General features: G+C 40.2%; 1 protein-coding gene across 2 annotated transcripts in view; it reads right to left on the reverse strand.

Moving 5' to 3' along the window:
• Positions 1-12,827, reverse strand: part of snx29 (sorting nexin 29) — a 443,022-nt gene that overhangs the window by 28,096 nt on the left and 402,099 nt on the right. For both annotated transcript variants that reach the window (XM_059654177.1, XM_059654176.1), the window contains one exon: positions 12,205-12,344. In XM_059654177.1, the coding sequence (XP_059510160.1) occupies positions 12,205-12,344 (140 nt within the window). The remainder of the gene's footprint in view (positions 1-12,204; positions 12,345-12,827) is intronic.

Below are 12,827 nucleotides of genomic sequence, written 5' to 3' on the forward strand. Positions count from 1 at the left end.
TACAAACAGTAGAGGCCCAAGGACAGAGCCCTGTGGAACCCCACTCACCACTGACTTCCAGGCAGAATATTTTCCTGTGGAACCCCACTCACCACTGACTTCCAGGCAGAATATTTTCCTTCTACTACCACTCGCTGTCTTCTGTTGGCCAGCCAATTCTGTATCCAAGCAGCTAAGTTCCCCTGTATCCCATTCCTCCTGACCTTCTGAATGAGCCTCCCATGGGGAACCTTATCAAATGCCTTACTGAAGTCCATATACACCACATCCACAGCTCGACCCTCATCAACTTTTCTAGTCACATCCTCAAAAAACTCAATAAGGTTTGTGAGGCATGACCTACCCCTCACAAAGCCGTGTTGACTGTATTTGATGAAGCCATGCTCTTCCAGATGGTCATAAATCCTATCCCTCAGAATCCTTTCTAACACCTTGCAGATGACAGACGTGAGACTTACTGGTCTGTAATTGCCGGGGATTTCCCTATTTCCTTTCTTGAAGAGAGGAATTACATTTGCCTCTCTCCAGTCCTTAGGTACGACTCCAGTGGAGAGCGAGGATGCAAAGATCTTCGCAAGTGGCGAAGCAATTGCATTTCTCGCTTCCCAAAGCAGCCGAGGACTGGAAATACTGGAAATGCTCAGCAAGTCAGGCAGCATCTGTGCCAGAGAGCAAGCATTAATGTTTCAGATCATTGATGTAAGGAAGCTGAGGGGGGGATAGAAAGACCAGAATCAAGTAGAAGGCAGGAGATTAAATTATAAAAGCGTTAATGTCACAAGGCAAAGGAAATGAAGGAACAAAAGATTGGTTGAGAGAGGGTAAATGAGAAGAGCAGAATTACAATCAGCAGCTAAAATAAAATCCTGGCAATGCTGTAAATCTGAAACAAACAGAATCCTGGAAAAGCTCAGCATTCTGAGCAAACTGAAGAACTGTTCTGAAGAGGAGTCTGGACTCAAAATGTTAATTCTATTTCTCTGTCCGCATTGCTTCCAGACCTGCTGAGGTTTTCCAACATTCTGTGTTTGTTGATTATGAACAGCTGCTGTCTGCGAAACTGGGGCAGAAGATATGACCTGAAATGTTTGTGCTCAATTTTATGTCCAGAAAGTTGCAAAACGCCCAGCCAAAAAATGAATCGCTAATTCTTGTGTTTTCCAACAAAGCTGAACACAAAACACAGGAGACTGGGAAGAGACTGTCAAAGCTGTAAATGGGGTAGCAGAATTGAATGCAGGCAACTGGAAGCGTGGAGTCACCTTTCCACAGCTTAGCAGTATCTAAAGCCTTGATTTAATATTTAACAATGCAGCATCCCTGCAGCACTAGACTATAAACAACACGTTACATGTCTGTAAGCCCAATGAAACATCCGATTGAAACAAAACATGGGATCCTGCAGAAATCTGACACTACTGGGATAATAGGATTGTCCTTTGATGCAAAGTTGAGGAAAAATATCTTCACTCAGATGATGGTGAATCTTTGTTGAGCATATTCAAGGCACAACTTGATAGATTTCTAGATATTCAATATCAAGGGATGCGGGGATAATGAAGCACTTAAGTTGAAGATCAACCATGATCTCATTGAATGATTTGATGGGTCGAACAACCTACTTCTACTCCCACATTTTGTATTCTAAAGCAGGAAATGCTAGAAATGTTCAAGACAGTCAGCAGATGGGCAGAGATTGCTTTTGCTTCACAGCACTCGGGATTTCTGATTTTTGACTTTCTATATTATTTCAGCCAATCTCTGCACAAACTGAAGAAACAAAACCTCATCTTTTTATTGAACATTTTGAAATTCTGCCTCTACTTTTAGGTCTGGCTTTCCCACTGCCCCAATATCCTTAAGGCAGAGGACCTGTGATGTCTGATGGCTCTCTCTGCATGTTAGTCAGTGGAAGCGAGGAAAGGAGTGCATGGTGCAGTGGGGAGAAAGGCACTCAGCTGGAACACTATGGTGGAGGAACAGTCTGTATTTTACTTGCAGCCTTTTTGGGTCCTCTTGTATGTCGTTCGATTCACTTCACTTGTATTAGCACCTTTTGGTTGCAATGTTTCCACCTCTCCCCAACTGAATGCCACACCTCAACCTTCACATATTCTCTTCTGGAAAATTTAATTTACTTTCACTATGCTTTCCCCTATCATTTCATGTTAATATCACTGCAATCACTGAACTGTCACATGTTTAAACCATTAATTTCAATAAGTTGTTCATCTACAATCTTTTTTAGACCTAACTACCACCCAGAATGTTAATTTTCCTATGCTCTCTCCTTGTGCTTAATTTGGTTCTGTTTAAATATTTCATGAAACATTAAATATTAAATGAAACAGTGCATGATCACAAAACTATTGTTTATAGGAGGCCACTCAGCCCATCATGTCTGCACCATGTCGATTTTTACTCCTTGCAAGTACAAATGGATAATTTACTGACACCCATCCACATATGGGACTGTTCTTAACACAATTTACCTCATATACATCCTCAGTAACAATTCTGAATGTTCAAGAGTAAGGTCAGAATATTTCAATATCCATTTCAATATGCGATTTAAGAGGAATTAAGGCAGCTCAGTTTCTATTTAATGTGGTGTTTCAAATTATCCTGAGATGAAACAGCAAAATAACTCAATCGATGACCAAGCAATGTGGGACTTGGGGCATTTGTTACACACAATGGAAAGCATAACCATGGTTGTACCTGCATTAAAAGAATATCCAGTCTTAGCCTCATCTTCTACTTATTGCTTCTTGGGGTCTCGGCTACTGTATGATAAGGTAATCTGGTGATGGTACTCAGCTCTATTGGCTCACTGCAGTCAGAATTCTAGCCCAAAATCAAGTCATGAATGAGTCAAACCTTTCGCCAGCTGAACATCAAAGCCATCCATTTTGGCTCTCACGAGAAAATCCATTTATTTGGCATCAACTCCATCTTAGGTCAGTGATTCAGAGCGAGCATGACTATGCTAGATTCTGGCACCCTAGCCAGCTTAGAATTAAGCTTCAAACCCTGCATTCTATCTGTCACCAAGAGCACTGAAATCACCATAGGCAACGCTGCCCACCCCCAACCCACCCAGTCTCTTTTTCATATGTTTGCCATCCTTAAACCTCCGTTCTCTGGTTTCGTATGAGTTTTTCTTTCATTCATTCATAGGATGAGGATGTTACTGACTAGGTGAACATTTATTGCCTATCTCAGAGGGCAATTTAAGGCTTAACCACATCGCTTTGGGCCTGGAGTCACGTGTAGGAAAGAGCACGTAAGGATAGAAGTTTCCTTTCCTAAAGGACATTCGTGAGTCAGATGGGTCTTTTTCCCCCCCGACAATTGGCAACAGTTTCATGGTCATCACTGGACTCATAATCCCATGAATTCAAATTCCATCGTATGCGTGGCAGGATTCGATCCCACATCCCCAGAACGTTACCTGGATCTCAGGATTAACAGTCCACTGATAATACCACTAGGCTATCAACTCCGCACCACCTCTTGGTGTTTCCTCAGAAATTTCAAATTCTCAGCAACAGAGATGTCCATGTTCTGTCTGCACTAAAAATACAAATTTTAATGGTAGCAAAACTTTTCCAAAAAATAAAATTAAAGGAAACCTTGACACAGCTCCTGGCAGAAATTAGGCCATCCGGCCCATCAAGTTTGCGCCGCAATTCAATCATGGCAAGTAAGTTGCTCAACCCTATTCTCCTCCTTTCTCCCCGTATCCGTTGATCCCCTTGACAATCAAGAACCTATCTATCTCAGTCTTAAATATACTCAATGACTGGCCTCCACTGTCTTCTGTGGCAGTGAATTCCATATATTTACCACTGGCTGAAGAGGTTTCACCTTAACTCCATTCTAAAGGATCTTCCCTTTACTCTAAGGGGCTGTGCCCTCAGATCCTCATCTCTCCTACCAATGGAAACATCTTCCCCAACATCCACTCTGCCCAGGCCATTCAGTATTCTGTCAGTTTCAATTAGATCTCCTTCATCCTTCTAAACTCCATCGCGTATAGACCTAGGGTCCTCAGCCACTCCTTATATGTTAAACCTTTCTTTCCTGGAATCATTCTCATGAACTTCCTCGCGACCCAGGGCCAATACATCCTTCCTAAGGTCTGGTGCTCAAAATTACTCTCAATATTCTAAATGTGGTCTGACCAGAGCTTTATAAAGCCTCAGAAGTACATCCCTGCTTTTATATTATAGACCTCTTGAAATAAATGCTAACATTGCATTTGTCTTCCTAACTACGGACTCAGCCTGGAAGTTTACCTCAAGAGAAGCCTGGACTAGGACACCCTTTGCACTTCAGTTATTTCTGAATTTTCTCTCTATTTAGAAAATGGTCCATGCCTCTATACTTCCTACCAAAGTGCGTGATCTCACACTTTCCTCCACTGTATTCCATCTGCCACTTCTTTGCCCACTCTCCTAACCTGTCTAAATCCTTCTGCAGACTTCCTGCCTCCTCCATAATACCTGTCCCTCTGTCCCCCAACTAGCCACCAAGAAACACGACCAATTCTCACTCATCTCAATATACACGGACAAAGGAGGACACAAATTCAACTGGGACAACACTTCCATAATAGCACAAGCCACAAAGATGCCAGAGAATTCCTGGAGGCTAGGCATTCCAACTAGAACTCCATCAACAAACACATTGAACTGGACCCAATATACAAACCATTGTGAAACAGAACCGGAAGAGAGGCCAACCACCCCAGCAAACTGAGGTGTATAAATAACAAGCGGGATAGAACACTGACGCTTCACTGGAGGCGTACTGACAATGTTACCAAGCAGAGTGACAATACATCTGCAACCAAACACACCGGCTCAGCGAGCAAGTCTACAACCTCATCCGCAACCCGAGTTACAACTCTTTGCAAAAACTGTAGTCCATCTGGTCGAGGTGATTTATCCACCTTCAGACCCTTCGGTTTTTCTAGCACCATCTCCTTGGTGATAGCCACCATAAGTCACTTCTGCTGCCTGACTCTCTTGAATTTTTGGGATGTTGCTCTGTCTTCTACTGTGAGGACTGATGTAAAGTACGTGTCCAATTTCTCTGCTATTTCTTTGTTCCCCATTACTGCTTCTCCAGCATTGGTATTCCAGCAGTCCAACGTCCACTTATGCCCTTCATATATCTGAAGAAACTGCTGCTTACAACTGAAAAGAAGCAATTATGTGTAGTTTCGATCGTCTAATTAGCAGTCAGAATTCAGTGAGCAAAGTCCATGTGCATTGTACCTATGAATACAAGTAGCTTTGCTTTCCTGCAGAAAACAAACATTCAATGGGGAATCAATGTGACTGTAAATCCAGTGATGATGCATTTCCTGGTGCCTTATAGATAAGATGCGGGTCAATAAAGTGCAGGTCCATAAGGCAGCAGCCCCAAAAATTGTTGGCAAAGAACATCATCATTAGAACTTCAGAATGTTGCAATCTCTCCACAGCCAACTATAAAAAAGTACAGCTGTAACGTATGGATAATAGAAAACAAAAAACTGCAGATGCTAGACATATGAAACAAAGACAGATGGTGCTGAAGAAATTCAGCTCTGAAGAAGGGTCATGACCAATTCTCACTCATCTCAATATACACGGACAAAGGAGGACACAAATTCAACTGGGACAACACTTCCATAATAGCACAAGCCACAAAGATGCCAGAGAATTCCTGGAGGCTTGGCATTCCAACTAGAACTTGAAACATTAACTCTGCTTTCTCTCCACAGATGCTGCCAGACCTGTAATATAGAGAAATACAACTGACATGATCAAGTAGTCTATTTTAGGGTATATTATTGGTCAGGACAGAAGAGAGAACACCACTGGTCGTATTAGAATAGTGTCAAGGGCTGGCTATTCTATGCTCACCCAAGAGGGCAGATGGGGTTTCAGTCCAGAAGGTTTCTTATCCAGAGGAGAACTCTTTCGGCAGTATAGTGCTGCATTCCACCGTGCTGCCCTTGAACACAGAATCTAATTTAACATTTACTGGGCTTGAACACACAACTTTCTGACTCAGAAGGAAGTGTGCATACCATTGAGCTACAACTGACTTACATACCAAAGTTGCTTGCATAATTCTGGTCTAATTTGTTGTAAAATAATCCAAAGGCTTGATCATTTCTACTCTCTGTTATGTGTGCGAAGAAAACCAAAACTGCTCAGGCCTTTAAATGAGTTTTATAGTAACATTTGATTAACACAGTGCAAACAAAACATAGAAAATAGGTGCAGGAATAGGCCATTCAGCCCATTGAGCCTGCACCACCATTCAATATGATCATGGCTGATCATGCAGTCTCAATATCCCATTCCTGTTCTCTCCCCATACTCCTTGATCCCTTTAGCCAGAAAGACTACGTCCAGCTCCATCTTGAATATATCTAATGAACGGGCCTCAACAGTTTCCAATGGGAGAGTTTACCACAGGTTCAAACTTGCTGAATGAAGAAATTCTCTCTCATTTCAGTCCTGATTGGCTTACCCATATTCTTAGATTGTGAACCCTCGTTCTGGACTTCATGATCATCTGCAACATTCTTCCCACATCTAACTTGTCCAATCCCATCAGGATATGTCCCTTCATTCTTCTAAATTCCAGTGAATACAAGCCCAGTTGATCCAGTCTGTTGTCATATGTCAGTCCTGCCATCCTGGAACCAGCCTGGTGAACCTTCGCTTGACTCCCTCAATAGCAAGAATGTCCTTCCTCAGACGAGGAGACCAAAACTGCACACAATACTCAAGGTCTAGCCTCACCAAGGCCCTGTATAACTGCAGCAAGACATCCTTACTCCGATACTCAAATCCTCTTGATATGAAGGCCAGCATGCCATGAGCTTTCCTCACGGCCTGCTGTATCTGCATGCCAACCTTCAGTGACTGATGCCCAGGTCTTGTTGCACCTCACCTTTTCCTAAGGTGCCACCTTTCAGATAATAATCTGCCTTCCTGTTTTTGAGACCAAAGCAGATACCCTCACATTTATCCACATTATACAGCATTTGCCAAATATTTGCCCCGTTGGCCAGTCTGTCCAAGTCGCCCTGCAGCCTGTTAGCATGCTCCGCCACCCAGCTTTGTGTTGTCTGCACATTTGGAGATATTGCATTCGATTCCTTCGTTCAAATCGTTAATGTACATTGTGAACTGTTGGGGTCCTAGCACTGAACCCTGCGGCATCCCACTTGTCACTGCCTGCCCTTCTGAAAAGGATCCATTTATTCCAGCTGTCTGCTTCCTGCCTGCCAACCAGTTCTTTATCCACATCAATACATTACCTTCGATACCATAAGTTTTATCTTTCTTTACTAATCGCTTGTGTGGAACCTTGTCAAAAGCCTTTTGAAAGCCCAGACACACAACATCTACTAGCGAGTTTTGAGAAGATTTGTAGCTCAGGTTGAGGTTCTGGATCTGAGTTTGCTCACTGAGCTGGAAGGTTAGTTTTCAGACGTTTCGTCACCATTCTAGGTAACATCATCAGTGAGCCTCCGGTGAAGCGCTGGTGTTATGTCCCGTTTTCTATTTATCTGGTTAGGCTTCCTTGGGTTGGTGATGTCATATCCTGTTTTTTTTCTCAGAGGGTGGTAGATGGGCTCCAAATCAATGATGGAGTTCCGGTTAGAATGCCATGCTTCTAGGAATTCTTGTGCATGTCTCTGTTTGGCTTGTCCTTGGATGGATGTGTTGTCCCAATCAAAGTGGTGTCCTTCCTCATTTGTATGTAAGGATACTAGTGATAGTGGGTCATGTCTTTTTGTGGCTAGTTGATGTTCATATATCCTGGTGGCATGACCCACTATCACTCGTATCCTTACATACAGATGAGGAAGGACACCACTTTTATTGGGACTTCACATCCATCATAGGACAAGCCAAACAGAGACGTGCACGAGAATTCCTAGAAGCATGGCATTCCAACCGGAACTCCATCAACAAACACATTGATTTGGAGCGAATCTACCATACCCTGAGAAAAAGAACAGGAAATGACATCACCAACACAGGAAATGACATCACCAACCCAAGGAAACCTAAACAGATAAACAGAAAGCGGGACATAACACCAGCACTTCACTGGAGGCTCACTGATGACGATACCTAGAATGGTGACGAAATGTCTGAAAACGAACCTTCCAGCTCAGCGAGCAAACTCACATCCACAACATCTACTGCTTTACCCTTGTCTGGTCTACTGGTCACATACTTCAAAATGAAGATCTTCCTGAACTCTTACTGGTTAAATATTCATGTTCTGACAACACTGGCACATCTATCAAGAACACTGAGCACTGGCTATGTCAATTATGCAATAGTTTACTTTCCATGTTATGGTAAATGTGCTCTGTATGCAGGCAGGTCACTGGCCCAATGTCTGTTAAAGTTTCATCCTCAGTCATTTTCTTGGCAGTTTTTGTCAGTAGTTCTTTGCCAGTACTAGATCAAGGAGGCAGGTTTCAAGTTTACCTCAGCCAGAACAGGGAGCAAACTCCCAACAGAGGGCATTATTCTCAACCAGATACTGGCCAGCTAGCCAAATGAGTTGACTTGTTTCTAACTAACTTCCTTAAAATTATGCAAAATTATTTAACTTAATGGGTTTGTTATTAACTCTAGTGAGTCAATTCCCTAAATAATACATCCCACATTTTTAGTTCGCTAAATATCGTTTTGGCATTTCAGAACACTGGGAATTGCTGTTCTTTGCAAATATTTCATTATAATTGCACAGTAAATCCTAACATTGATTAATGATTAATATTGATCAAGAGAACGTAGAGAGCATTAAGACATCTCTAATGAGACGATGCATGCAATAACATTTGTTCTAAATCCACGAGAGATTAAGTTTATGACAGAGAACAGATAATTCTGGGGGAGAAAAGATAAACTATAATAAATTACAAATCAATTATATGCTGTGAAATTAATATATTGAAGTTCAGTTTATCATGATTTATATTAAATTTAATTTGCTATTAACCTATCCTATCTTTCTAAATATCATACCAAACAGTGTCAAGATTCTAATGATTATGACAAAATAATAAGAACACAACATTCATCTTTCTGAATAAGCAGAGTTCCTGCTTTTAAAAAAATCAATGAGATGGAGAAGGGTATTGAGGAGTGTATTCAGAAAACAACCTGATATATTAGAGGAGGCAGTGACACAGCGGTAATGTCACTGCACTAGTAATCCAGAACCCCAGGCTAAGGTTCTGGACATATAGGTTTGAATTCTGCTATGGCAGATAATATAATGTGAAATTCAATTAAAAAATGAATTAAAAGTTAATGTCCTTTACTTTCGCCTGGTCTGTATGCAACTCCAGAACCAGAGAAGTGTGGGTTAACTCTTAATTATGCTCTAAATAATTACGGTGACATCGTTATCCCATGAAAGAAGAAGAAAAGCTGAAGAGAGCTAGATGTAAATAATTCATGTCATACAAAGTACAGTATCAAACGGTCACAATATTGAGGAGGGATGAGGGTAAGGGTTGGTTGAAAATGCACATTAACCTCGAGGTGGAACAGTTAAACGGCCATTCATTTTATGGAACTCGCAATGCAAGTTATAAAGGTCTATTTTTCAGAAAGAACTGAAGAAAGTTATAAATTTTCACAAGCAATCATTAACTTTTAAAGTGCATTATTAAAGGATCAGGATTTATTTTCCGTAAAAATGAGGATTACAAAAGGCTCCCCGGAAAACAAGACTGAAAGTTAAGTATTTCTGTGATTTTATAATTCTAAATCATATGGGAATCTGAAGACCTCTTTAATAAAGAAAAAAGAACCAAAATTTATATTATTCCATCTACATTCTCAGGACATGCACAAGTATTGAAAAAAAACTTGTTTTAGAACATAGAACAGTACAGCACAGAACAGGCCCTTCAGCCCACGATGTTGTGCCGACCATTGATCCTCATGTATGCACCCTCAAATTTCTGTGACCATATGCATGTCCAGCAGTCTCTTAAATGTCCCCAATTGACCTTGCTTCCACAACTGCTGCTGGCAACGCATTCCATGCTCTCACAACTCTCTGTGTAAAGAACCCGCCTCTGACATCCCCTCTATACTTTCCTCCAACCAGCTTAAAACTATGACCCCTCGTGTTAGCCATTTTTGCCCTGGGAAATAGTCTCTGGCTATCAACTCTATTTTGCAATGAAGTCAAATGCAAAAATCCATTATTACAGAAAGTCACTCAATATATATGACTGGTTAATTTATTTTTTGGTGATTTTGGCTGATAGACAAGCACAAGGTAAGAGCTCTTCTGGCCATCTCAAATACTTGCCCACAGGCAGGATATCATGTCTCATTTGAAGGACAGGCAACACCAACAATGCAAAAATCTATCAGCTCTCAGCTGGATTAAGTATTCACTTCCTGGAATAGGGCTCAATTCCATGAGTATATGGTAAACACAATACTAAGACTGAGTCAATCTGACACTGATCTTTCCAGACATTTCTTTTTAGCAGTGCAACATCTTGCACACAGCCTTAGTTCCGATAAATATCACAGCTTCAAGTTTGTGTTTCACTAATAATTGCTTCCTAATGATAAATCAACATAAAATGCCATTTTTTCAACTGCAGTTATCACAATATTTAAATAATAAGACTTTACAGGACTCCTCATTAGATACTTCAGCGAATTGCTTTGAAGTCACCAGGGTAGAAATTCCTGCTTGTACTGGTGTATAATTTATGTGATTGCACTGGGTGAACTTTTAACTGATTGTGGTTATGAGCTTTTACGCAACTAATGTAGGGTATCTGTGTAATTTATATTGAACAACCAATGCAAAGCCAATATCAAATCAATAAGCAGAATTATGTTAAATTCAAATGCTCCAAATATCTATCCAATACATTAAAACCATTCAAAAAGTTAAATGAAATTATTTGAATAATAAAGGACTCAACTCCAGTGAATCATGCTGCTCGATTCCTAAACAATCAATCAATTTTACTAAAAGAAACTGGACCTCCATTAATTTTATGAGCCAATGATGTATTTCAGTAAGAACAACAGGGGAAAGTAAAACGAGAAAAATATTTTCATAAGGTCTTGGTAGTTCTAAATGATGTTCAAAGTAAAATATAACACATGAACCAAGCTTACATGCAGATTTTTAAATATTGATAATTTATATGCAATGATTATTTGTTGGCAAGCCAGTGTAAACAAAATTATGGACGAACTGCTTCCATCAGACAGTCAAATATTAGATTTTATATTAGAAATAAAACCTCAGTAGGGCTAAAAGTGAAGCATTTAATTTGACAGGTTCAGACTGTGGACATGATTTCAATGGTAAAAGGTAATTCCTCAACATTTATTATTTATTCAAGGTGATAAGGGATGTTTCAGCAGATTTATTTCCACCTTATGCTTTAGTCAGCTCTTAAGCCTTGAATTTCTCTAAAAAAAAATGTTTAAGCATTCATTACCATCACCAATTTAACACAGTTGTCAATTACTTCAAATATTATTTATTACTTTAAACCAACTTGTACAATTCATTTAGGAAACTGAGACAACTGTAGGAACAGATACTAATAGTAAAAAAAACCTTCACTTTTAAGATTTATGTAATAACATCCAAACAAACAAGATGATGCATTGTAGTCCTGCAGGCGAGGCAAATAGGGAAAGACAAATAGTTTGCATGATAGGTGAGCTCAGTTGACTGGATAGCTGGTTTGCCATGCAGGGTGATGCCCACTGCATGGTCTCATTGCTCATAGTGACTGAGATTACCATGAAAGCCTTGCTTTCTCAACCTAGCCCCTCACCTGAGATGGGGTGACCCTCAAGTTAAACCACCATTCTCTCTCTCTAATGAGAGCGCGTCCCTAAGGTCCTCTGAGGCTGCAGTGAAATCCAAATTAGCATCATCGCTGAACTTCTTTAATTGGTTTCATAAAACTGGCTGAAAGATGCAAATTACGTGAATAAACATCAAATGGAATAAAAATCTCAGGCTTTCTGTGAATGAAGTAGAAACATAACTGGGATTGGAGATGACTAATGAAAATAAATATTTATTCCAAAGAAACATCCAGCTATTGCATATCATGGAAATAAGGTATCTCTGTGTTCTGTTAGAACAAAAGTACACACTTACACACAGAATGGCAGCAGGTGCATAAGGGTCTCTTTTTTAGGATTTGATGTAAACTCTGGAAGTGTTTGTATAATTTTGTTCATTATGCTCCGTAGATACTCCTGGAGTTGTTTGCGACGTTCCTCCACAAACTTTGCATCCTTAAAAACACGTGTAAACAAAAATAAAATTACTCATTTGTTAATACATAATGAGAGCATTACACCTCTATCATTCAGTGTCCATTTGCAAAACAATCATTACTCTCCTCTCAAGGGTATAAATTTCATTTTCCCTTTACTTTGGTATTTCTTGTGAATGAGATGAAAATCTTCAACAAAGTGTGTTTTTCAGCAATCCATAAACAGTATTCCTTACAGTCCTGCCTGTATTTCAACACAGCAACGTAACAGGGGCAGAATTAAGCTTATACAGCCAATGATTATTTGCAGCATGCTACATCCCAGCAGTACAAACTAGCAGCAATTAATATACCTTCTTCCTTACTGTGTTAGCGAAGGTTTTTGGGAATACCTAATACATCTCCACGATATCGCCAAAAGTAAAACTAATCTCTTATATTTTCCTCAGTTCATTACCTATTTTTCCACATATGCTTTGTTTTCAATAAAGGTCCATTGATA

This window comes from Stegostoma tigrinum, chromosome 23, assembly GCF_030684315.1.
Source record: "Stegostoma tigrinum isolate sSteTig4 chromosome 23, sSteTig4.hap1, whole genome shotgun sequence".
NCBI lineage: Eukaryota > Metazoa > Chordata > Chondrichthyes > Orectolobiformes > Stegostomatidae > Stegostoma > Stegostoma tigrinum.